Source organism: Hypanus sabinus, chromosome X2 (genome assembly GCF_030144855.1).
Source record: "Hypanus sabinus isolate sHypSab1 chromosome X2, sHypSab1.hap1, whole genome shotgun sequence".
Lineage (NCBI taxonomy): Eukaryota > Metazoa > Chordata > Chondrichthyes > Myliobatiformes > Dasyatidae > Hypanus > Hypanus sabinus.
The window spans coordinates 13,191,597-13,219,272 of record NC_082739.1 but is presented as its reverse complement, the minus strand read 5'-3'; the positions used below and the strand labels follow the sequence as shown (position 1 = coordinate 13,219,272).

At 41.7% G+C, this 27,676-nt stretch overlaps 1 protein-coding gene and 1 long non-coding RNA gene across 2 annotated transcripts; both read right to left on the bottom strand.

Annotated features, from left to right (window-relative positions):
- Positions 1–159: 159 nt before the first annotated feature.
- On the bottom strand, positions 160–26,828 carry LOC132385158 (uncharacterized). The gene is made up of 3 exons (XR_009509100.1): positions 26,445–26,828; positions 6,887–6,974; positions 160–2,596 (listed from the first exon to the last, which is right to left on the bottom strand). It is a non-coding gene; the product is annotated as an uncharacterized LOC132385158 (long non-coding RNA).
- rnf26 (ring finger protein 26) lies at positions 21,618–26,372 on the bottom strand. Its single transcript, XM_059956981.1, has one exon. It carries the CDS (start codon positions 26,318–26,320, stop codon positions 24,761–24,763), a length of 1,560 nt encoding a protein of 519 aa, XP_059812964.1. The 5' UTR covers positions 26,321–26,372; the 3' UTR covers positions 21,618–24,760.
- Positions 26,829–27,676: the final 848 nt, after the last annotated feature.

Sequence of the window (27,676 nt, the reverse complement as noted above, 5' to 3'; positions counted from 1 at the left end):
TTTAAATTTGTTACACAGACAGTTTAACTGATTTTTATGAACCATTTACATCAAAAAATAAACCAATATAATAATCTATAATTGAATTAATTATGCATTTCAAATACTTATTAATAAATTTTAATAAATGCTATATTACTATAAAAAAACCATTGCAACTCAATCTCTTACCATCCTCAAAGATGCTTCATTAGCAACACTTTGATTGTTTTTGGCAATTTCACATATCACACAATATAATGATCCAAAAGAGGGAATGGAAATTGCTTCTCAATTGCTAGGAGGAAAAATATTCAATAGCATTTCAGGTTTTGAGGGAAAGTGAATGAACTGGTGCTAGAAGTTTAATTAAATGATTATACGACAGAAACAATGAAAAGGGTAGATAGATTCATATTATTGATAAATATGTAAACATTGCATTTAAAACTTTAACAAAAGAATTACATTTAATAAAGCATTTAATTGATTCGTTCATCAAAATATTATGGGCAATTGCTCACATCAGAAATTCATGTTATATCTTTATATTGGCATCCATTAGCATAAGCAAAGATGGTGACACAGGAAAATGTTTTCACGGACAGGAAACAGACATCAGCAAGTTTTTAAAAATAAGATATTGATCCCTTGGATCTCCCATGGTAACACAGATTATGTCAGATCTTAAGCCTTTTTCCACAAACTATTTACAAAAATAATCATAAAAGTCTAAACATTTGCACAAATTATTGCAATTTCTAAAAGGTTTCACTGAAGCAAAGGGTCAGAGTTTCAGAATTGTTTAATTCACACATCTTTTGAAAATAATCTGCCAAGTATTTTCAGTATCAAATTGCAATTTAAAAATTGAAATAAGAGACCTAAAGGTTTGTGTCCAAGAGCACAAATTCTGTCTAATCTGCTCAGTATTTCTAGCATTCCCTATTCTTATGTATAGAATCTGCATTTCTTTCTTTCTGATTGAAAACTGGAACATACAATATTTTGTACAGCTGAAGACAAACTCACCTAGAAATTGTTTCAGGTGATGCTGAATGTGAGCTTGCTTGAAAACCTAGGCTGCAGCAGGAGGGAAAGTGAGAAGCAGCAGCTTTGAAATCTGTCAAAGGATTTAGTTTAGGAAGTAATGACATTGGCAGATAACAAAGAACAATGGGCGTTGATATATGGGAGATGAATATACAAAGGATGATATTTGAAGGGGTTTAAGAAGAACAAAGGACACAAGCAGAGGAGTATGAATCATAATAATAATGATAATATGAAGGGGACAAGTTGCAGTAAGGCGATCAAAGGGGTGGGTCTTATTCATGAATCACAGGAATTAATACATACACATGCTGGATGAACACAGCAAGTCAAGCAGCATCTATGGAGTGAAATAAAGAATCAAGGATTACATTACTAAACCTGTCAACCAATGAGAAAATGGTTAAAGTATACCAAATATTGACAAATCTGTTTGTTGTCCTCTGCTACTCCAAATCACTGATGACTTAGTTCTTCACTTATGTACTACGAGTAGTTTAGATGGGAATGGAAGTTATTTATTTTTCTCTCATACTGTATTTACAGCGTACTTCACAGTTGTCACAGTGGATGCTATCTGCCTTCTTGAACAGGAGCTTCAGAGATTCATCAGGAAATAAAACTCCACAACCCCATTCCAGAAAATAGTGGAAGATGCAAAAGAAATTCATCAGTTTAATGCAGGAGCAAGATCTATCTAGTGGAGTGGTGTCGCAGCAACCACCTTGCACTCAATGTCAGGAAGACGAAAGAACTGATTGTGGACTTTAGAAAGGGTAAGATGAAGGGACACACACCAGTCCTCAGAGAGGGATCAGAAGTGGAAAGAGTGAGCATTTTCAAGTTCCTGGGTGTCAATATCTCTGAGGATCTTTCCTGGACCAAGCATATCAATGCAGCTACAAAGAAGGTATGACAGGGGTTATATTTCATTGGGAGTTTGAGGAGATTTGGTATGTCGCTCGCAAAATTGGTACAGCTGTACCACGGAGAACATTCTAACTGGCTGCATCACCCTGTGGTATGGGGGGGGGGGGGAGAAGGTGGCTACTCCACAGGATCAAAGTAAGTTGCAGAGAGTTGTGAACTCAGCCAGCTCCATCATGGGCACGAGCCTCCCCAGCATCCAGGACATCTTTAAAGAGCAATACTACAAAAAAGGCAACAACTGTCATAAAGGACTCCCATCACCCAGGTCAGTCCTCATTCTCATTGCTACCATCAGGTACAGAAGCCTGAAGGCACACACTCAAGGATTCAGGAACAGCGTCTTTCCCTCTGACTCCGATGTCTGAATGGTCATTGAACCTACGAACACTACCTCATTACTTTTTTATTTCTATTTTTGCACTACTTGTTTCAAGTTTTCACTTTACCTCGGTAGATATGACAATAATAAACCAAATTACCAATTCAGTTAATCTGAATTAACATTCTTTATAGGTTGTATCCTCCGGTACATGTTATTCAAACTCTTCTTAAAACCACAAGAGATTCTGCAGGCGCTGGAAATCCAGAGCAACATTCATAAAATGCTGGAGGGACTCAGCAGGTGAGGCAGCGTCTATGGAGAGGAATAAACTGTTAGTGTTAAAGGCCAAAACTCTTTATGAGGGACTCAGTTTAAACGGTGACTGTTTATTCAAACTATTCTGTCTGCTCATTGCAATGTACCTAACAGCAACCTCTGTCAAATTATTTATGGAATAGAGCAAGATCCCAAAGCAGAATCGTCCCATACTCCTCTCATCACTTGGTAGATGGTCCCTTTCACCATTCAGCTCAAATCCAGCGTTACTGTGCCAAATCTTGCGGGAAACTCGGTATAACATGACATCAAACACGATAGTAAGCAGTGGTATATTTCATTTCAGTATTTATATCTCCCCAGCCAATGTGAAAGCAATGCAGGTGTATTTGGAACCAAAACCATTGTTGATTCCAGAACGCTTTAGGTTTCATAAGCTGAGTCAAAAGGAAGGGGAGTCCATTTCAGCTTACATGGCTGAATTGAAGAGATTGTCTGAACATTGCCAGTTCGGTGATGGGCTTCATGATGCACTGAGAGATCATTTAGTTAGTGGAATCTTACAAGAAAGCTTTCAAAAACAGCTCCTAACCTAAACTCCTAACTGAAGCACAACTCACATTTAAAAGAGCAGTTAAAATCACTGTATCAATGGAAACAGCAGACAGAGGCACAATTGAGTTGCAATCAGGAATGAAAGTGAGCATGAACAAAATTGCATTAAAACAGAAACCAGCCTGGATAAATTGCATTACCATTGTGGCTGGGGCCCACAGTAAGCAGTTCAATGCAGATTTAAGGGAGATTTACAGGAGCCAGGGTGGGGAGAAGTATAGTCAAGGTAGCTGTGGGAATAACAGATGTCGATAGACAGTTTGTCTCCAGAGATGGAGACAGAGGTTGAGATAGGGGAAAGAGGTGTCAGAAATAGACCAAGTGAATTTAAGGACAGAGTGGAAGTTGGCGGCAAAGTTACTGGATGCATGAAGCAACACCAATGCAGTTGTCAATGTAACAGAGGAAGAGCTGGGGAGCATTATCAGGGAATGCTCGGAACATGGACTGTTCCACATAGCCAACAAAAAGTAAGACATAGCTGGGGACAATGGCTACCTTTTGAGTTTGGAGAAAGTGGGAGGAGCTGAAGAAGAAATTGTTGAGGATGAAGACATTTTCTGTGTGTTTCTCTGAATGTCCAGCATCTGCAGAATCTCGTGTTTATATCTTGTACATTGTTCTCTATTGACTCTTACCAATTGTTAATCGATGCACCATAGAAAGTATACTGTCTGAATGCATAATGGCTCAGTAGGGCATAAGCTCTGCATGAAACTGTACGAAACTGCAAAGAGTTGTGGACACAGCTTAGCACATCACAGGAACCAGGCTCCCTTCTATGGACTCTGTCTATGCTTCTTGTTGCCTTAGGAAAACACCCAGCATAACCAAAGTCCCGACTTACCCCAGGCATTCTCTCTTCTCCCCCCTCCCATCAGGCAGAAGATACTAAAGCCTGAAAGGATGTGCATTAGGCTCAAGGACAGCTTCTACCCTACTTTTGTATGATAAGATGGACTTTTGTCTCATAATCTACCTTGTTGTGATCTTGCACTTCATTGTTTATCTGCACTGCACTCTTTCAATAGCTTTTACACTCTATTCTGCATTATGTTTTTACCTTATTCTAGATCAATACACTGTATAATGATTTGATTTCTATCAACAGTATGCAATACAAGCTTTTCACTCTATATTGGTACGTGTAACAATATTAAACCAATACCAATACTTCCTTGTCAAACAATCTCTGAACTAGACTAAGCTTGCATTCAATTGTACAGGGTGCAGTGTCCCAACAGATAAAAGGACAATCCCCACTAGAACCCAATGCATTAAAATGTAACCTTAACACAGTTCTGCTTCTAGGTTTATTACAACAAAAATAATTTACAATAGCCATCTCTCACTGAGTGGATAACTTGTTTTGCAAAATTATGCTCAAACAGGAAGAGCAGTAACTAGAGCTGTAACCTGGGAAATCCAGGTTACTTTCACTGGGTCAAGAGCTGGTGATGGGGGTTCAGGGACTCGAGCTTAAGAGAATGCTTGGTACAGGACCATAAGATAAGGAGCAGAATTAGGCTATTTGGCCCATTGAGTCTACTCTGCCAGTTCATCATGGCTGATCCATTTCCCTTCCAGAACCAATCCCCTGTCTTCTCCCTGTATCCTTTCATGCCCCAACTAATCAAGAATCTATCAACCTCTGCCTTAAATATACCCAAATACTTGGCCTCCACAGCCAGCTGTGGTAACAAATTCCGGATTCACCACTCTTGGTAAACAAATTCCTTCTCATCTTTGCTCTAAATGGATATTCCTCTATTCTAAGGCCTTAGAACTTCGAAACATTCGAAAGTTTTCAATGAGGTCCCCCCTCATCCTTCTGAATTCCAGTGAGTACAGGCACAGAGCCATCAAACATTCCTCATATGATAAGCTTTTCATTCCTGGAATCATTCCTGTGAACCTCCTTTGAACCCTCTCCAATGTCAAAACATCCTTTCTAAGATAAGGGGCCCAAAATGCTCACAATGCTCCAAGTGAGGCCTCGCCAGTGCCTCATGAAGCCTCAATATGGCATTATTTTAAGGATAATGCAGTTTCCGTGCAAATGGCTCAATCACAAGAGAAGAAGGATGAGAAAATAAAATTATCAGTGAAATATTTCATTTCTTGTGGCAGAATAATCTATAATGCCTTCTTATTTACAAGCTTGTCCTGTATTTTTTTTTAAACCCAGATTCTTAAGCAAGTATTCCAGAAATTGAAAACCTTTTAGGGCATTATTTGCATAGATACACCACACGCTGCAGTGGAATTCTGGAATACTCCATCTTTTTTTGTGGTGGACAATACACTGGGATGGTACAAGCATGGGGAAATAAGGATCTAAAGAACTGCAAGGTGATGGAAACTGCAGATTATTTATTTTTGTTTGAGTTTTCTCTCCCTAGTTGCCTGCAGTAACCCATTGTCCAATGACTGGATTTCATCCTGTGTGAATTTCAACTCCAATTCTATTTCACTTTTTGCAATTTGGATCCATCCAGAAACAGGGATCTGTTCAAACTATGCATCATTTTTTTAATTTAGAGAAACAGAGTTGAAGAGGCTCTTCCGGACCAATGAGCTGTGTCACCCAGCAACACACCTATTTTAACCCAAGCCTAATCACAGGACAGTTCACAATGACCAATTAATCTACTAACCAGTATGTCTTTGGAACATGAAGAGAAACTAGAGCACCCGAAGGAACCTCATGCATTCTCAGGAAGGAACGTACAAAATCCTGACAGATGTCATCAGAATTGAACTCTGAACCACGGGGCTGAGAGCTGTAAGAGCATTATGCTAACTGCTGTATTATCATGGTGTCCTTTTCCAGAGGTAATCTGAATCAGACAGTGTCAGCTACCAGCTATTCCCATGGCAACCCCAGCTCACTCTGCCCGATCCATTTTCTCTGCCCCACTTTCCCTGCAACTCAAACCTAAATTGTTTTCTCATTCCCAATTTGAAAAGAAGGGTCTTTGAGTATCAAGCAAAAGAAAATCTGCAGATGCTGGAAATCAAAGTAAGACTTACAAAATGCTGAATAACTCAGCAGGCCCGAAACATTGACTGTATACTCTTTTCCATAGATGCTGCCATAGAGTATTTTCCTTATCGCAGCTGCTGCCTGGCCTGCTGAGTATTTCCTATAGGTAGCAGCTATCTCATGCAGTTGTCAACTTTGCCCTTCTTGCTGGTAGAAATCTGGGGCTTGCAAAGTTCAAAGTGAAAGTAAATTGCCCAAGATTTTGTTGCAGTAGCCTGGGCAAGTAACTGTGGCGCATTTTGCTGTTGGTACAGACCGCTGCTCTTGTGACTCTGAACATTGAAAATGGTGGATGGGGTGCTGGTCATTTAGCAGCTTTTTCTTGGATGAAGTTGTTGGAGCTGCACTTATCCAGACAAATAGAGAGAATTCCAGCAATCAGTTGACTTGTGAATAATAAATGAAAGGAAGCCTTTGATCAGGACTACAACAGCACCCCGAGGAACACGTGCTATGAAGTAATAACTTGGATGATTAACCTCCCATAAGTATAAGCATCTACCTTTATGAGAGGCACAGTCAACCATTGGAGTGCTTCCCCCTTGATGCCTAACAACTTTGGTTTTACCAATCCTTTTACTTCCATATAGGATTATTCTACTGCCTCACGATACCACACAAAACCAAATGCTACCTTGCTGTCAGGGAAGGCATTTCCATCTCACCTTGCTGTCAAGGGAAGGAATTCCCACCTCATCTCTCAAAATCTGCTCTTTAGTCCGTGTTAGGGTCTTGATTCTTCCTGTGTGAAGCCTGAAACCAAGTAGTTCAAGTTAAAGTCAAAATGGACGTCACTGAGAGAGTTATTTGTGAGTAAATGTTGCATTGTTTATCATTTCTGGCACTTTGACAGCAACTACTCTGAGTAACTCATGCTATGTAGAGGTTAGCCACAATGAATTTGTCCTGCTCTTAGTAAACAGGGTGCAGCTGCTTACTGTCTTACTGAGTTACCCATTTACTGCCCATTACACTGCTGCCGTTTAGAGCAGCAATGAAGGTGCTCCATCTCTGACAGTGTTCAGGGCTTCCTTCATCGTGTCAATAGCTTCTTCTCGGTTTTCACTACTATCAGTCATGCAAGTCCTAGATGGAGACTCAGGAATACTATCATACTCAGTGTAGAAGGATGTTTCATTGCTGTTTCCATAACAATTTTGTTTGACCAGTTAGGGTTGTTAGCCCTGAACTGAACCCCCATACCTGGAGGACCAGTGGCCCACTCTCCATCTGGCCTCTACCCTTTGACCTGTTTGGCATGGGTGACCCTACCAAGAGGCAAAGCATTAAGCTCTGACTCCAGCCAACATAGCTCTCTGGATCATTGAGGCACACAAGCCTCCAAACCATGACAAGGTTGTGGTCCTCTTGGAGAACATTAAGAATCAGATGCCAACATATCAGAACAGCTTGCTAGAGGCACAGCTAGTTGTGGAGCTCAGGTCTTTGGAACTACAGCTGGGATATTGTCTAGTTCCATAGCCTTTGCTGTATCCAATGCTCTCATCCATTTCTCCGTTTTTCATGAAGCAAATAGAATTGGCTCATGTGTGAGGTCCCAGGATGAGGCTGAGACATATAATTTGTTCTGCACTTGTAACTGTACAAGGCTGACGAGGCTTTCAGTTTGTACTTAGCATACATGTGCTAACCTCTCTAATTATTAAGGACAGGGATATTCAAGATTAGATGTGGTAGGGCTGCAGAAGTTTAATATGATCTGTTGGTTTATTCTCACTGGAATATAGAAGGCTAATGGGTGATTTATCAAATTATGAGGCAGACAGATAGGGTAGATAGTCTTTTCCCTAAGTCCAGGGATTCTAATGAAAAATGTTAAGGAGATCGGGGGGGGAGTCTTTCCACACAGAGAGTGATGGTATCATGGAACAAGCTGACACAGAAGTAGGAGACAAAAATGCTTCTGCCCAGGTACTTGGATAAGAAAGGCACTGGCGGATAGGGGCCTGATGTAGGCAAGGGGATTAGCATAAATAGGCATCATGGTCTGTATGACAAGTTAGGGAAACAATCTTCTTTTCAGTGTTATCCAGTTATGACTCTCTTTTGAACAAATACCCAACCAATCAAAAGATAAGAGATGCTCTGTTGCTTGAACTACCTCAAGATCCCAATGCAGAAAAGGCAGCCACATGACCAAGATACTGGAGAACAGACAGCACTCATGCATTCTCCAAAGCGAACACTCACAAGAAAGGAGCAAATTATTGAAAAAGATGTTTTAAAATATCATCAACTCCTGACAATTTTCACTTATATAGTAATATGATTTTCACTGAATAATAGTTTCATTATTCAAACCCAAGGTCAAAAAAGCAAGGATAATTCTCCAGCACAATTATTTGGCATGGTTATAACTTTGTAGATACAATAAATTAATAGTCCATACAAGTTGGTGGAAAGGAGTTAGCGATTCACATCCTTACTGAATTATTCCCTATGTACTGGGCCAGGGATCTTATTACTGTAAATAGAGCAATAAATCAGACCTTATTGTTTGAGTAACAATCTCATTCATATAGATTATTAGAGTAATGAATATTGAATAGAAGTTAGGTACATCCTGAAACTACTGTCTTGCAAATGTAGGAAATCTACATCCATATCTATGATTATATGCAACTATATGCCCACCAATGTGGTTGACTCTTGGAATCAGAATCAGGTTTATTATCACTGGCATGTGACATGAAATTTGTTAACTTAGCAGCAGCAGTTCAATGCAATACATAATCTAGCAGAGGAAAAAAATAACAAATAAGTAAATCAATTAATATATTATATATATAAAATCGATTAAATATCATGCAAAAAAACTGAAATACTATATATTTTAAAAGTGAGGTAAAGTCCAAGGGTTCAATGTCCATTTAGGATTTGGATGGCAGAGGAGAAAAAGCTGTTCCTGAATCGTTGAGTGTGTGCCTTCAGGCTTCTGTACCTCCTGCCTGATGGTAACAGTGAGAAAAGGGCATGTCCTGGGTGCTGGAGGTCCTTAATAATGGACACCGCTCCTTGAAGATGTCCTGGGTACTTTGTAAGCTAGTACCCAAGATGGAGGTGACTAAATTTACAACCCTCTGTAGCTTCTTTCGGTCCTGTGCAGTAGCCCCCCCGCCTCCGCCCAACCCCATACCAGACAGTGGTGCAGTCTGTCAGAATGCTCTCCACGGTACATCTATAGAAGTTTTGAGTGTACTCCTAATGAAGTATAGCCACCATCTTGCCTTCTTTACAACTACATCAATATGTTGGGACCAGATTAAATCCTCAGAGATCTTGAAACCTAGGAACTTGAAACTGCTCACTTTCTCCACTTCTGATCCCTCCATGAGGATTGGTATGTGTTCCTTTGTCTTACCCTTCCTGAAGTCCACAATCAGCTTTTTTGCCTTACCGACGTTGAGTGGCAGGTTGTTGCTGCAGGGGTCTACAGACCCCTTGGTTAATGATAGGGGTCTATGGCATAAGAAAAGATCGAGAACCCTTAATCTAACAGAATGTTTAACTCTTGACTTTTAACTGATCTTTGAAATGGCCTAACTGGCCACTCATCTCTGGATAAGCCTACTAGGGCCTACATCCTATACCACACCTTGCTTCCCTGTTGATTAGTGTCCATGACTTACCATTTTGGCCTATAAAGTGTCACTATCCAGCCCAGGAAAGGGTCTTCCAGTAGGCACAGACTGCAGAGTAAAGGTTATGCCACATTTGACAAGAGCATCTATACATAACATGTTGCGTGTGACGAGGCACTGAGGTAAATCATAGAAGTATTAGGGGGGAAAATAAAACAGATTTTAATGTTATTTACCTCCTACAGCTGAAAGAAAATCAGTAAACTTTCTGGATTAAGTAATCCGTTTCTGAGCAGCTTGGATAGAATGGGTGTGGAGAGGATGTTTCCAGTACTGGGAGAGGCTAGAATCAGAGAACACAACCTTGGAATTAAAGGACATCCTTTAAAATGGAGATGATAAGGAACTTCTTTAGCCAGAGTTTGGTGAATCTGTGGAATTCATTGCCACAGACAGCTGTAGAAGCCAAGTCAGTGGGTATATTTAAAGCAGAGGTTGATAGTTTCTTGATCAGTAAGGGAGTCAAAGGTTATGGGGAGAAAGCAGGAGAATGGGGTTGAGAGGGAATAATAAATCAGCTGTGATCAAAAAGCAGAGTGGACTTGATGGGCCAAATAGGCTATTTCTGTTCCCATGTCTTATGGTCTTAATAGAATAGACCATGATAGGGTTTCCTGCCTCATCTATTGATTAAAGTTATGATATGAGAAAGTCAACCCTTGTTAATTTACCATTTCTGTTACTTAGAGCAGATAAGATCCAAATCTAATTTAATGATTTGATTTGATTTCTCTTTAATCATTTAGTAGATTACATGGCACTGTGCTTTTCTTTTATGCTACCTTACGTCAGAATTGGAAGCTTCATTAAGATCAACTGCTTGAACCACTCATTCCCCTCATTACGCAGTGGCACAGCAGTGGAAACTGTCCTGGGCCCAGCACACAAGAGCCAATACGAAGAAAGCACAGCAGTGCCTCTGCTTCCTGAGGAGTTTGTGAAGATCCGGGCATGACTCTGCTAAAATTCTATAGATGTGTGGTGGAGAGTTTTTTGACTGGCTGCATCACAGCCAGGTATGGAAACACCAATGCCCTTCAAAGGAAAATCCTGCAAAAAGTAGTGGTTACAGTCCAATCCATCATGGGTAAAGTCTTCCCAACCACTGAGCACATCTACATGGAGCATTGTTGCAGGAAAGCATCCATCATCAGGGACCCCCACCACCCAGGTCATGCTCTCTTCTCACTGCCACCATCAGGAAGGTGGTACAGGAGCCTCGGGACCCACATCACCAGGTTCAGGAACAATTATTACCCCTCAACCATCAGGCTCTTAAACCAAAGGCAATAATTTCACTCAACTTCACTCGCCCCATCACTGAAATGTTCCCACAACCTATGGACTCACTTTCAAAGACTCTTCACTGCATGCTCTCAAGACTTATTGCTTATTTATATTTTATTTCTTTATTTTTTGAATTTACACAGCTTGTTGTCTTTTGCACACTGGTTAAACACCCCATTGGTGTGATCTTCAATTGATTCTGTTATAATTATTATTCTATTATGGATTTATCGAGTATGCCCACAAGAAAATTAAGCTCACGGACACATATGGCAACACACATGTAATTTGATAATAAATTTACTTTTTACTTTGAATACTGGGAATGCACATCTCACACAACCTCTCAAGGTCCCAGATCACCCCTTCACAATCAAAAAAGCTCACTTACTTTGAGGAGGCTGAAGAGAGCTGGACTATGCCCATCAATACTCATGACACTCTATAGGTGCACGGTAGAGAGGATCCCAACATCCTACATCACTGCATGGTATGCAAATTGTACTGCAAGAGACAGGAAGGCTCTGCAACACATAGTGGGGAGTTGAGGCTTTGGCTTATCGAGATGTTTGTGAGGAGAGTCTAAGCCATAGGTAGATTATTTTTTGTCCTTTCTTTATTTCTTATTGCACATTTGGAATCAGAACAGATAGTGGAGAGGTTGTGAAGACATGTTACCAAGACCTCAGACAAAGTCAGGAATCAAAAGGTGGAGCATGGTGTGACTGATGTCCTGAGATGTGTATATTTCAATGCAAGGATTATTGAAGGAAAAGCAGATGAGCTCAGGGCATGTAATTATCATATTGTAGACATTAGTGAGACTTGGTTTCAGGAGTGGCAGATTGACTGCTCAAAATTCTGGGGTTAAACATAGAAACATGGAAAATAGGTGCAGGAGTAGGCCATTTGGCCCTTTGAACCTGCACTGCCATTCAGTATGATCATGGCTGATCATCCAACTCAGAACCCTGTACCTGCTTTCTCTCCATACCCCCTGATCCCTTTAGCCACAAGGGCCATATCTAACTTCCTCTTAAATATAGCCAGTGAACCAGCCTCAACTGTTTCCTGTGGCAGAGAATTCCACAGATTCACCACTCTCTGTGTGAAGAAGTTTTTCCTCATCTCGGTCCTAAAAGGCTTCCCCTTTATCCTTAAACTGTGACCTCTCGTTCTGGACTTCCCCAACATCGGAAACAATCTTCCTGCATCTAACTTGTCCAATCCCTTTAGAATTTTATACGTTTCAATAAGATCCCCCCCTCAATCTTCTAAATTCCAGTGAGTATAAGCCTAGTCGATCCAGTCTTTCTTCATATGAAAGTCCTGCCATCCCAGGAATCAATCTGGTGAACCTTCTCTGTACTCCCTCTATGGCAAGAATGTCTTTCCTCAGATTAGGGGACCAAAGCTGCACACAATATTCTAGGTGCGGTCTCACCAAGGCCTTGTACAACTGCAGTAGAACCTCCCTGCTCCTGTACTCAAATCCTTTTGCTATGAATGCCAACATACCATTTGCCTTTTTCACTGCCTGCTGTACCTGCATGCCCACCTTCAATGACTGGTGTACAATGACACCCAGGTCTCGTTGCATCTCCACTTTTCCTAATCGGCCACCGTTCAGATAATAATCTGTTTTCCTGCTCTTGCAACCAAAGTGGATAACCTCAAATTTATCCACATTAAATTGCATCTGCCATGAATTTGCCCACTCACCTAACCTATCCAAGTCACCCTGCATCCTTTTAGCATCCTCCTTACAGCTAACACTGCCGCCCAGCTTCATGTCATCCGCAAACTTGGAGATGCTGCATTTAATTCCCTCGTCTAAATCATTAATATATATTGTAAACAACTGGGTACCCCAGCCTTGCGGTACCCCACTTGTCACTGCCTGCCATTCTGAAAAGGTCCCGTTTACTCCCACTCTTTGCTTCCTGTCTGCCAACCAATTCTCTATCCACATTAATACCATACCCCCAATACCATGTGCTTTAAGTTTGCACACTAATCTCCTGTGTGGGACCTTGTCAAAAGCCTTTTGAAAATCTAAATATACCACATCCACTGGCTCTCCCCATCCACTCTACTAGTTACATCTTCAAAAAATTCTATAAGATTCGTCAGACATGGTTTTCTTTTCACAAATCCATGCTGACTTTGTCCGATGATTTCACCTTTTTCCAAATGTGCTGTTATCACATCTTTGATAACCGACTCTAGCATTTTCCCCACCACCAATGTCAGACTAACCGGTCTACAATTCCCTGGTTTCTCTCTCCCTCCTTTTTTAAAAAGTGGGGCTACATTAGCCACCCTCCAATCCTCAGGAACTAATCCAGAATCTAAGGAGATTTGAAAAATTATCACTAATGCATCCACTATTTCTTGGGCTACTTCCTTAAGCACTCTGGGATGCAGACCATCTGGCCTTGGGGATTTATCTGCCTTTAATCCCTTCAATTTACCTAACACCACTTCCCTACTAACATGCATTTCCCTCAGTTCCTCCATCTCACTGGACCCTCAGCCCCTTACTATTTCCGGAAGATTATTTATGTTCTCCTTAGTGGAGACAGAACCAAAGTAGTTATTCAATTGGTCTGCCATGTCTTTGTTCCCTATGATCAATTCACCTGTTTCTGTCTGTAAAGGACCTACATTTGTCTTGACCAATCTTTTTCTTTTCACGTATCTATAAAAGCTTTTACAGTCAGTTTTTATGTTCCCTGCCAGCTTTCTCTGATAATCTTTTTTCCCTTTCCTAATTAAGCCCTTTGTCCTCCTCTGCTGGTCTCTGAATTTCTCCCAGTCCTCAGGTGTGCCGGTTTTTTTTTTGCTAATTTATATGTTTCTTCTTTGGACTTGATACTATCCCTGATTTCCCTTGTCAGCCACGGGTGAACTACCTTCCCTGGTTTATTCTTTTGCCAAACTGGGATGAACAAGTGTTGTAGTTCATCCATGCGATCTTTAAATGCTTGCCATTGCATATCCACCGTCAACCCTTTAAGTATCATTTGCCAGTCTATCTTAGCTAATTCACATCTCATACCTTCAAAGTTACCCTTCTTTAAGTTCAGAACCTTTGTTTCAGAATTAACTATGTCACTCTCCATCTTAATAAAGAATTCCACCATATTAAGGTCACTCTTACCCAAGGGGCCTCACACGGCAAGATTGCTAACTAACCCTTCCTCATTGCTCAATACCCAACCTAGAATGGCCTGCTCCCTAATTGGTTCCTCGGCATGTTGGTTCAGAAAACCATCCCGCATACATTCCAAGAAATCCTCTTCCTCAGCACCCTTACCAATTTGGTTCACCCAATCTATATGTAGATTGAAGTCACCCATTATAACTACTGTTCCTTTATTGCACACATTTCTAATTTCCTGTTTAATGCCATCCCCAACCTCACTACTACTGTTAGGTGGTCTGTACACAACTCCCACCAGCGTTTTCTGTCCCTTAGTGTTATGCAGCTCTACCCATATCGATTCTACATCCTCCAGACTAATGTCCTTTCTTTCTATTGCGTTAATCTCCTCTCTAACCAGCAATGCTACCCCACCTCCTCTTCTTTCCTGTCTATCCCTCCTGAATATTGAATATCCCTGGATGTTGAGCTCCCATCCTTGGTCACCCTGGAGCCATGTCTCTGTGATCCCAACTATATCATATTCATTAATAACTATCTGCACATTCAATTCATCCACCTTGTTACGAATGCTCCTCGCATTGACACACAAAGCCTTCAGGCTTGTTTTTACAACACTCTTAGCCCTTATACAATTATGTTGAAAAGTGGCTCTTTTTGCTTTTTGCCCTGGATTTGCCTGCCTGCCACTTTTACTTTTCACCTTACTACTTTTTGCTTCTACCCTCATTTTACACCCCTCTGTCTGTCTGCACTTGTTTCCATCCCCCTGCCACATTAGTTTAAAGCCTCCTGAACAGCAGTAGCAAACGCTCCCCCTAGGACATTGGTTCCAGTCCAGCCCAAGTGCAGACCATCCTGTTTACACTGGTCCCACCTCCCCCAGAACTGGTTTCAATGCCCCAGAAATTTGAATCCCTCCCTCTTGCACCATTTTTCAAGCTACGTATTCATCTGAAATATCCTCCTATTTCTACTCTGACTAGCACGTGGCACTGGTAGTAATCCAGAGATTATTACCTTTGTGGTCCTACTTTTTAGTTTATCTCCTAACTCTCTAAATTCACCTTGTAGAACCTCATTCCATTTTTTACCTATATCATTGGTACTTATGTGCAACACGAGCACTGGCTGTTCACCCTCCCATTCCAGAATGTCCTGCAGCCGCTCAGAGACATCCTTGACCCTTGCACCAGGGAGGTAACTTACCATCCTGCAGTCTCGTTTGCGGCCGCAGAAACGCCAATCTATTCCCCTTATAATCAAATCCCCTATCACTATAGCTCTCCCACTCCTTTTCCTTCCCTCCTGTGCCACAGAGCCACCCATGGTGCAATAAACTCGGCTGCTGCTGCCTTCCCCTGATGAGACATCTCCCCCAACAGTATCCAAAACAGTATATCTGTTTAGGAGGGAGATGACCTCAGGGGACTCCTGCACTACCTGCCTACCGCTACGCTGTCTAGTGGCTTCCTTTTCTGCCTGTGAAGCCTTTACCTGCGGTGTGGCCAACTCACTGAATGTGCTATTCACGACTTTCTCAGCATTATGGTTCCATTGTTTAGATGTGACAGAGAAAAAGGGATTAAAGAGGGAGGAGTCCTTTTACTAGTCAAGAAAGATGTCATGGCAATGCTCTGTCAGGACAGATGAGAGAACTCAGTGAGTGAGGCTTTAAGGTTGGAACTGAGGAATAAGAATGGTATGACCACTTTAATGGAGCTATATTACAGAACACCCAAAAGTGATAGTCCTATCCTAGATATGATAGGATCCCTGATGAAGATGGCAGAGTTTATTTTCGACATGTCAGTTATAATCAACACCCGTACCCAGCTGGAAGCCCGAGAAGAGTTTATTCATCATATACACTGGGAAAGCACTGGATCCTGTTTAGATAGGATAGAGTTTGTCAAATGTGTTCAGGAAAGCTTCCTTAATCAGTACATAGAGGTCCCAACGAGAGAGTGTGTGATACTTGATCTAGTAAGGAATGAGACAGGGCAAGTGATCAAAGTTTGTGTTGGGGAACACTTTGCATCTAGTGATATAGTACCATTAGTTTCAAAGTAAATATTGAAAAGGATTGGTCTGATCTGCTGGTTGAGATTCTAAATGAAGAAACACCAATTTTGATGGTATCAGAAATGATCTAGCAAGTGTGGATTAGGAAAGTGTACTTGGTAAGTGGGAGGCCTTCAAAAGTGAAATTTTGAGAATACAGATTTTGTATGTGCCTGTTAGAATAAAAGGTGAAGATAACAGCTTTAGGGAATCTTGGTTTTCAATATATAGATGTCCCAGTTAAGAAAGAAAAAGGTGCATAGCAGATATAGGCAGGTAGGAACAAATGAGGTACTTCTGGAGTATAATAAATGCAAGAGATCACTTCAGGAGAGCTAAAAGGCTTGAGGTTGCCTTAGCAGACGTGAAGAAGAATCCTAAGGGATTCTGCAGATATGTTAAGAGCAAAGGGATTGCCAGGGACAAAACTGGTTCCCTGGAAGATCAGAATGGTAATCTATGTGTGGAGCTAAAAGAGATGGGAGAGAACTTAGATTTTTTGCTTCTGTATTTACTCGGGAGATGGACATAGAGTCTATAGACGTGGTGTGATGTAGCAGTGAAATCATAGACCCTATGCAGATCACAGAGGAGGAGGTGTTTGCTGTCCTGATGCAAATTAGGGTGGATAAATCTCCAGGGCCTGACAAGATGTTCCCTTGGACCCTGTGGGAGGCTAGTGCAAAAATTACAGGGGGCCTAGCAGAGATATCAGCAGGTGAGGTGCTGGAGAATTGGAAATAATGTTATTTCGCTGTTTAAGAAAGGTTCTAAAAAATAAACTAGGGAATTATAGGCCTGTGAGCCTGACATCAGTAGTGGGGAAGTTATCGGAAAGTATTCTAAGGGACTGTTTAGACACGTGTTTGAATAGACAGGGACTGATTAGGGATAGTCAGCATGGTTTTATGTTCTGTAGGTTATGTCTAACCAATCTTATAGTTTTTCGGGGAAGTTACCAGGAAAGTTGATGAAGGCAAAGCAGTTAGTGCTACCTACATGGACACATGGACTTTTGCAAGGCTTTGGATTAGGTCCCACATGGAAGGTTGGGGAGGAATGTTCATTCAACTGGCATTCAAGATGAGGTAGTAAATTGGATTAGACATTGGCTTCGTGGGAGAAGCCAGAGAGTGGTAATAGATAATTGCCTTTCTGACTGGAGGCCTCTTACTAGTGGAATGCTGCAGGGATCAGTGCTGGGTCCATTGCTGTTTGTCATCTATATCAATGACTAAATGATAATTTGGTTAACTGGATCAGCAAATTTGTGGATGACACCAAGATTGGGGGTGTAGTGGACAGCGAGGAAAACTACAAACGAGAAAATCTGTAGATGCTGGAAATCTGAGCAACACACACAAAATGCTGGAGCAACTCAGGCAGCCTGCCGAAAGGTTTTGGCCCAAAATGTCAACTGTACATTTTTTCCCCATAGATCCTGCCTGGCCTGCTGAGTTCCTCCTGCATTTTATGTGCGTAGCAAGGAAGAGCTTGCAATGGGATCTGGACCAGCTGGAAAAATGTGCTGAAGAACAGCAGATGGAAGTTAATGCAGACAAGTGCAAGGTGTTGTAGGACCAGTCAGGGTGGATCTTACACAGTAAATGGTAGGACAACGAGGAGTGCACTAGAACAAATGGATCTGGGAATACAGGTACATCATTCATTGAAAGTGGCAGCACAGGTAGATAGGGTCATAAAGAAAGCTTGTGGCACATTGGCCATAAATCAAAATATTGAGCACAGAAAATGGGATGTTACGTTGAAGTTGCATAAGACGTTGGTGAGGCCTAATTTAGAGTACCTGTATTGTGTGGAGTTTTGGTCACCTACCTACAGGAAAGCTGTAAATAAGGTTGAAAGACTCAGAGAAAATTTACATGGATGTTGCCAGGACTGGAGGATCTGAGTTATAAGATTGAATAGGTTTGGATTTTATTCCTTGGAAAGTAGACTAAGAGGAGATTTGATAGAGGTATACAAAATTATGAGTATAGGTGGGTAAATGCAAGCAGGCTTTTTCCACCGAGGTAGGGTGGGACTACAAACACAGGTCATAGGTTAAGGGTGAAAGATAAAATATTTTAGAGGAACACAAGGGAAAATGTCTTCACTCAGAGGGTGGTGAGAATTTGGAATGATCTGTCAGCACAAGTGGTGGATGCAAGCTCGATTTCAACATTTAAGAGAACTTGGATAGGCACATGGATAGTAGGAGTACAGATGGCTATGGTTCAGGTACATGATGATAGGAGTAGGCAGCTTAAATGATTCAGCACAGACTGCATAGGCCAAAGGGCTCATTTCTGAGCTGTCCTTTTCTATGACTATGATTGGCAGCTGAATGTTCCAGGGTTCCATTGCTTTAGATGTGATAAAGCGGGAGGGATTAAAGGAAGAGGGGTGGCATTACTTGTCAGGGAAAATGTCACAGCAGTGCTCAGCCAGGACAGACTGGAGTACTCATCCAGTGAGGCTTTAGGGTTAAAACTAAGGAACATGAAAAGGTACGACCATGTTAATGGGGCTACATTACAGACCACCCAACAGTCCACAGGATTTAGAGGAACAAATTTGTAGAGAGATTGCACTGTTGCAAGAAACATAAGCTTATTATAGTAGGTGATTTTTAACTTTCCACATATTGACTGGGACTCTTATACCATAAAAGGGCTGGATGGGAAAGAGTGTCAAGTGTGTTCAGGAAAGTTTCCTCCATCAGTACTGAGGTCCCAACTAGAGAGAGTGCGATACTACACCTCCTATTACAGAATGACTTCGGGCAGGTGACAGAAGTTTGCATAGAGTAACTCTTTGCATCTAGTGATCACAATGCAATTAGTTTCAAGGTAATTATGGAAAAGAATAGGTCTGGTTCTCGGATTGAGATTCTAAATTGGAGAAAAGCCAGTTTTGATGGTATCAGAAAGGGCCTGTCAAGTATGGATTGGGACAGGTTGTTTTCTAGCAAAGTGTACTTGGTACGTGGAAGGCCTTCAACAGCAAAATTTTGAGAGTACAGAGTTTACACGCTTCTGTCAGAATAAAAGGCAAGAATAACATGTTTAGGGAACCTTAGTTTTCAGGAGATATTGAGGCCCTGGTTAAGAAACAGGAGTTGCACAGGCAGGAACAAATGAAGTACGGTAGTTATGGAGTATAAGAAATGCAAGAGAATACTTAAGAAAATCAGGTGGGCTAAAAGAAGGCATGAGGTTGCTTTAGCAGACAAGGTGAAGAATCCTAAAGCCTTCTACAGATATTATAAGAGCAATAGAATAGCAAGGGAAAAATTGGTCCTCTGGAAGATCAGAGTGGTAACATCTGCATGGAGCTAAAAGAGATGGGGGGGGGGGGTGGGAAAGTAGTTTTAATGTTTTTTTTTGCATCTGTATTTACTTGGGAAACAGACACATAGTAAAAATCTGTCAACGTTTTCGGTTATCTCTATAAACGCTTCTGTTTTGTGACTCCTTTTAGATATAGTTCTGTCCAACAGATTTTCTTATTTATTTGTATATTTAAAGTTAATAGTTATACATTTGTTGCTGCTTATGTGTGATTCCCTGGCTTTGTTAGCATTTGTTTAGTGTTTCTGTTTTTGTTTGTGTTCAATAAAAATAAAAGACACATAGTCTATTGATGCGAGGATTGAGGGGATGGACCCCATACAGATTTCAGAGTATGAAGTGCTTGCTGCGTAGAGGCAAATTGTGTATCTAGATCCTCAGGGCCTAGCAAGGTTGCTTTGGAAGGCGATTGCTGAAATTGCAGGGGCCCTGGCAGAGATACTTAAAACATCCTTAGCCATGGGTGAGGTGCGGAGGATTGGAGGATAGCCAAAGTTGTTCCATTGTTTAAGAAAGGCTTTAAAAATAATCCAGGACATTACAAGATCGTGAGCCTGACATTAGTAGTGGGCAAGTTATTGGAAGGTATCCCAAGGGATCAGATATACAAGTTTCGGATTGACAAGGACTGATTAGGATAGTCAGTATGACTTTGCGCATGTCAAGTCATATCTAGCTAATCAGAATTTTTTGAGTAAGTTACCAGGAAAGGCAAGGCAGTGGATGTTGTCTACATGGACATCAGCAAGGCCTTTGACAAGGTCCCGCATGGGAGGTTAGTCAAGAAGGTTCAGTCGCTTGGCATTCAAGATGGGGCATAAACTGGATTAGATATTGGCTTCGCAGAAGAAGCCAGTGTGGTAGTAGATGGTTGCCTCTCTGACTGGGAGCCTGTGACTAGTGGTGTGCGGTAGAGATTCATGCTGGGCCCATTGTTGTTTGTCATTCATATCAACAATCTGGTTGATAATGTGGTAAACCTGATCAGCAAATTTGCAAATGACTCCAAGCTTGGGGTTGTAGTGGATAGCAAGGAAGGCTCTTAAAGCTTGCAGTGAGACCTGGGCCAGCTGGTGAAATGGGCTGAAAAATGCAGATGAAATTTAATGCGGACAAGTGTGAGGTGTTGTACTTTGGTGTGGACCAACCAGGTCTTACACAGTGAGTGGTAGGGCAGTAGAACAGAGAAATCTGGGAATACAGGTCCATAATTCGTTGAAAGTGGTGTCACAAGTAGATAGGGACAAATAGAAACCCCTTGCCTTCACAAATCAATGTATTGAGCACAAGTGTTGTGGCGTTATGTTGAAATTGTACAAGATGTTGGTGAGGCCCAATTTGGAGTATTGTGTAAAGTTTTGATCACCTACCTACAGGAAAGATGTAAATAAGTTTGAGAGTGCAGAAAAAAAATTTATGAGTATGTTGCCAGGACTTGACGAATAGGGAAAGGATGAATAGATAATAACTTTACTCCCTGGAGTGTAGGAGAATGAAGGGAAAGTTGATCGAAGTATACAAAATTCTGAGCAGTATAGATAGGGCAAATGCAAGCTGACTTTTCTGACTGAGGTTGGGTGAAATTAGAACTAGAGGACGTGGGTTAAGTGTGAAAGGTGAAATGCTTAAGGGAAACTGAGGGGACTTCTTCACTTAGAGGGTGGTGAGAGTGTGGAATGAGCTGCCAGCGCAAGTGGCGGATGCAGGGTCGAGTTCAACGTTCAAGAGAAATTTGGTCAAGTCCATGGATGAGAGATGTATGGAGAGCTATGGCCCAGGTACATGTCAATGGGAGTAGGCAGATTAATGGTTTGGCACAGATTAGATGGGCTGAAAGCACTGTTTCTGTGCTGTCGTGTTTTAAGACTCTAATAATAAAAAATAGATTTATTTTAAACAATTACATATTCAGCTCACTGAATTAAACATAGTGCAGCCAGTGAAGCTGATCTTAACAGCAGCTGTCCGTTTTACAGATCATACAAACAATACTCATTAAAGACAACACAAATTTTTTTAAAAATGAGCAACACTATTTATATATAAAAAAAATTCAGCTTCCATGCACCAATTGATTTTCTACTGATTGCATTATGTGTCTTGGTAACCATCATGTCAAGTTTTAACCAACCTATTCAGCAACTAAATTAAAGGAATATCAGAATGGTTCTTGCACCCCTGTTGCTGCTTTGAAGATCTTTGACCAAATGAACATTACTGTTAACTCATTTTGTATTTTTGAAGTAAACAGCAAGCTATCACTAACTGCAGTATATAGTGTACTCTATACCCAATGGCTCGCTTGACAAATATAAATTTATAAAGTCACTCAACCCACAAAGGGGGAAAGGAAACCTTCAAGTCCAGACCCATTCAATACTTCTTCACCCAATGTTCACAAATATCCAACAAATATTTGGAAGAAATATCAGAAAGAACTACTGGATGCTATCAAATATGGGAGGGGGAGGGTTACCATATGTTCCCATAATCACCATTGAAGCTAATTGCAATGCTGTACCTCATTATCAAAAGCCCCCAATTAGCATGACTTATTTCCTGCCTCAACATCTTTATTGGGAAAACCACGGGAAAAATAAAAAAGCCTAAGTCCTAGACACAAGTCAAAAAATATGAGTTGGTTACACGAACCTTAAAGAATTTTAGCTAATCTTTACTGCTATTAGCAACTACATTCCAAGGTCCCAGGAAAATAACATAGAAACCAAAAACCTGCAATAATTAAGATTCTGCTTGTCAAAATGGTCTAAATTCATTGTAAACATGAACAGATTACAGAGTAGGGGCTTAATTCCATGGTGCCTGTTTTAATAGGGGGGTGCGGGGGTAGGAACAGCTCAGTAAGAGAGTAGCTGGGTGTGCTGCTTTGAGCATCTCCAGGTTATACTCAATTAATTAACATTGTTGGACTCCTGACAAGATTCACATCTTGGCTTGTGAATGGGGGCAGAAATAATTCAACAAGAAAGGACTAGAAGAAAATTCTCAAAGCTCTATGGCTGTAAGTGAAATCCTTACACTTTAGTGAAAGTGGGGGGCAGGGGTAGTGGGAAATATATTTCTTCACATTTGTACAAAAAAAAATATCAATAGGACATCTGGGCTGAAGTCTACTCTTGTGGCCAAGGGAAATAAAGGGCAGCACAATAATAAAGCTGGTACTGCTGCTGCTTCATAGTTCCTACAACCCAGACCTCTGATGCCATTCATGTGGGTCTGCATGTTCTCCCTGTCAGTGCATGGCTATGATGTACAGCTGGTAGGTTAATTGCAGAATATGTTACCCCAAGTACACAGGTGAGTGGTAGAAACATAGGACCTGATGGGAAGGTGCAGAAAATAGGTTACAGAGAAAATTATGGAAGGGAAGTACAATTGCTCAGAAGGCTGGCAAAGACTCAATGGACGAAAATGTCTTTCATTGTAAGGAAATAGGGGAGTTAAAACTTACTGGGCTTTTTGGTGGCCATCAACCCTTTCTGCTAGTTTTAAAGATTGACACAAAGCAACACACCACCATCTTTATATAATTTAATTTGTCTCACCTTCCACTATCAGATTTTAAATGTGTTCTTTCTTCCCTTTAATTCACCTTATTCATTCCCCCCCCCCAGCTCCAATGAAAGATGATTAACTCAAGCATTATTTTTTTTCCTCAGATTTTGCCCGATAACCCCAAAGCTGGGTCTTTTTGTGCCCAAATTTGGGGTGGGGTTTGAACTCAAAGTTCAAAAGCTCCATCTACATTATATATATATATATAGTTGGAGAATGAAACAGCATATCAAAGATGAAATGCCCAATACTTCTGCAATGTGTTTAAGACAATCCAAGTACTTGTTATCACCAAACAATTCACATTAAAAAGACTAATCTTCCCTTCCTACTAATACCTGTTATCCCCAAAAAGTTTCATTCATCTCTTTAAATTCCATAATCTGCAGAAAGCAAACCCAACGCGTGGTATTTGATCGAGTAAATCCATACCAAGTGTTTCCAATCTCAACTAGTGCAAAATTTGGGTCCCTAGCACAACCAAGAACATCCCAAACATCATTTGCCATCAAAGATCTCAAAACGTAGTTGCTGGAGCATTAATCATGTCTTGTCTGGCTTCCCATTCGCCAGACGAGAAAACAATTACTTTAGCTATTCTTCCTGGAATAGACACTTGTGCTGTTAGAAACCATGACTGTTGCCACTTATATTACTGCAGATGAAGAATGTTACTTTGAAAGGTCATACTGTGCAACAGAAAGCATGCATTATTCAGCCATTTTCTGCAGTGATAAACATTTGGTACTTGAAGATTGTTATTCGTTTAACCAATGTTTTTATCATTTAATGCATGATACATTTCACCATCAAGATCTCCAATTCCATCTCAAGTTCTCATTCCAAGACAAAACTTGTTTGAAGAAAAAAAAAGGATCTGAAATGGAGCAGATCCATACCCAGTGCCTCAAATATATATCTGCAGCAACCCCATTCCGTCTTTGATGAGGAGTTTTAATTACAACAGCAAACAAATAAGTGTCCATTTTCTCAATTCACAGTTTTTGAAAAAACATAAGAAAATTATACATAGATGGACCCTACAGGAAACTCAGAAATGTAGGATTATTGGGCTCTGCCCTGTGCAGTTCACTATAACTTAACAATCTGACATAAAAACCAACCTATTGAAAAGTTGGCTATTTCTTTTTTAAAAAATAAAGGAAGCAGTGAGTTTGGCTTCCCAATGCCTCATAGAAGTAAATTACTAATGTAACATTCTTGAACAGCAGTACTTGGGATTAGCCATGGATGAAAAAAAAATCTACATTTTGACACTAATGGCTAAGGATCTGCATAGAATCTTGAATCTCAGATTGCCAAACTATCATTGGACCCCCCCCCCCAAACAAAATATTTTTATCTATTGTATTTTTAAAAAATAATCTGCTACACTGGCTTTTTCCTGTCCAAGCTATTTCAAACAGTTGATCAGAAATATACATCTACGGTTTGTAAAATCATTTGTCGGCAAAGAGGACAATTGTGTTGGTAGGCAGGCTGCTGCAAGAGGATACCCGTGCAGCCTTGACAGAGACACAGGTGTCTGCATGGAAGTAGCAACACAGATTTTGCTTGGTCCTGACAGATGACACATTTCTTTCGTTCTTCTTGCTCCCTCAAGAGCATCCAGAGTTCATGCTCCGCAGGGACATTGCCATTATTGTCCCAGGTGCCTTTTGGTCGCAAAGGGTGATCTCCAGTTTCTGGACCACAAGCAGAAGTCTCAGGCACAACCACTTGTTGCTCTTCAGTACTATTCTCTCCTTGGACAGGGTTTAATTCTGTTTGTTCCAGCATATTGACTGGTTGCTGTACTACAGCTGTTTGGTCCTCTGAGTTCCTATCATGAAAAACCTGAATCCGTCTTATTTGATCAAGTGGCCAGAAATTCACATAGCCTGGGTTAAGTCTCTGCAGCTGTTGACTGTACACTCGCCGCCAAGTCTCCGAATTTACCATTAACTGTGCGTTAGTCACTACTAGTGTGCAGAAGTGCAGGATATCCCTCCTTACCCGGTTAAGATTTGGAGCAGTATTTAAATGAAGACTCACTTGATTAACAAACCTCAACATGATCTCTGGGTTTGCGTAGATCATCGTGCTGGAAATGACAATAAAAGTGATTGCCAGGCCATAGAGATTTAAGAGAAACACGTCCGCCAGGATGCTGGAGACAGAGATGAGCACTTCAATCACAAACTGGCAAGGGGTCCAGAGCAGGATCACGTTGCCAACCACACTGCTGGATAGGTAGGTCAGAATGGAAGCAAGAGCCTCTGTAGCCTTCACCAGAGGGTCGCCCAGCACTGCAACTACCGACAAAAGGTTCTGTGTCCCAATGAGGAACATGTTGATGATGGTGTTGACCAAGTAGGCTGCCAGGCTGGCCAGGATCCCCACGGCATCCCATAGTTGCTTGAGGAAGAGGTGTCCCGAGCAGAAGGCGGTGGTGAGGCCCCGCTGCAGCTCCTCACGTCCCCGCACGCTCAGGTAGGACATCAGGTGCCCCACCATCTTCAGGCTCTCGGCCAGGCCACATACCACCCTCAGCAGACTGCACGCCAGGCTGAAGGCGAGCTGCAGGCCACCGCGGCACAGCTCGGCTACCTCCAGTGCCAGCAGGCCCAGCAGGTTGGAACAGAGGCTGAGCACATAGGCAGCAGCCGCGGGGATGCAGAGGATCAGGTGCACCAGGGCCGAGACCACCGCCACCACCGTGGACACTAGCCAGAAGTTGAGGTCCAGCAGGAAGTAGAACAAGTCGAGGGCTCGGACCAAGCCACCGATGAGGCCGATGATAAAACTGGCCATGGTGTGAACCAGAAAGCCACCGCTGTAGCCGCCAACGGCGGGACCACAACGACCCGCCCCCGCCACAACCGTCAAACACGATTCAAACATAAACACGCAGCCCAAAGCAGCCGATCGAAGAGCAGAGCAGCTAGCGAGTACAGACGAGCGCCGAGAGCAGTTCAGACAGCAGCCCATTTAAAGCCTTTCGCAATGCAGCAAGCTAAATATTCAGTGAAACTGGCAGCAGTGCATGGTATTGATTTCACTATCTTCATCATCAATATTACTTAACCCCGCGGGACAAGTATTGTTTATTTACCTCGAGAGTTGCTGCCTGACCTGCGGAGTTTCTCCGGTAGTTTGTGTGTTGCAAAGTCGAAGTCGAATTTATTGTCATGTGCGCAGAAGTGCAACTATCCACGGGGGCAATGCAAAACTTACTTGCAGTACCATCACAGGTACATACCATAAGGCCCGTTGTGTGAAGTATAGCAGCTGGAGTAGGATAGAGCAAGTTTTTAATTCCACCCCTACCTCACCGAACGTGTGCATTTGACAATAAGCTAGAGAATCAGAATCTGGTTTAATATCACCCGCCTGTGTCGTGAAATTTGTTGTCTTTGCGGCAGCAGTACAATGCAATAGATAATATTAGAAACAAAACTGTGAATTATAGTAAATATATTACTAAATAGTTAAATAAGTAGTGCAAAAGTAGTGAGGTACTGTTCATGGATTCACTGTCCATTCAGAAATCAGATGGCAGAGGGGAAGAAGCTGTTACTGAATTGTTGAGTGTGTGCTGTCAGGCTCCTGTGCCGCCTTCGTGATGGGAACAATGAGAACAAGACGTGACCTGGGTGATGGGGGTCTTTAATGATTGATGCTGCCTTTTTGAGGCATCGCTCCTTGAAGATTCCTGCGTACTTTGTAGGCTGGTGCCCAAGATGGAGCTGACTAGATTTACAACCCTCTGCAGCTTCTTTCGGTCCTGTGCAGTAGCCCCCACCCCAGCCCCCCAGACCAGACGGTGATGCAGCCTCTCAGAATGCTTTCCATGGTACATCTGTAGAAATTTATGACTGTTTTAGGTGACATACCAAATTTCCTCAAACTCCTAATGAAATATAGCTGCTGCAGAGCCTTCTTTGTCACTGCATCAATATGTTGGGGCCAGGTTAGGTCCTCAGAGATGCTGACACCCAGGAATTTGAAACTGCTCACCCTTTACACTTCTGATCCCTCTATGAGGACTGGTGTGAGTTCACTCATCTTACCCTTCCTGAAGTCCACAATCAGCTCTTTGGTCTTACTGACGTTGAGTGCCAGGTTGTTGCTGTGGCACCACTCCACTAGCTGATATATCTCTAGTCATAACCAACCTCTCAATGCACTTCATCACCATAGATGTAAGTGCTACTAGATGATAGTCATGAAGGCAGCTCACCCTGCTCTTCTTGGGCACTGGCATGAATTTGCCCTCTTGAAGCAGGTGGGAGTTTCCAATTGTTGCAATGAGAAACCGAACATGTCTTTGAACACACCCACCAG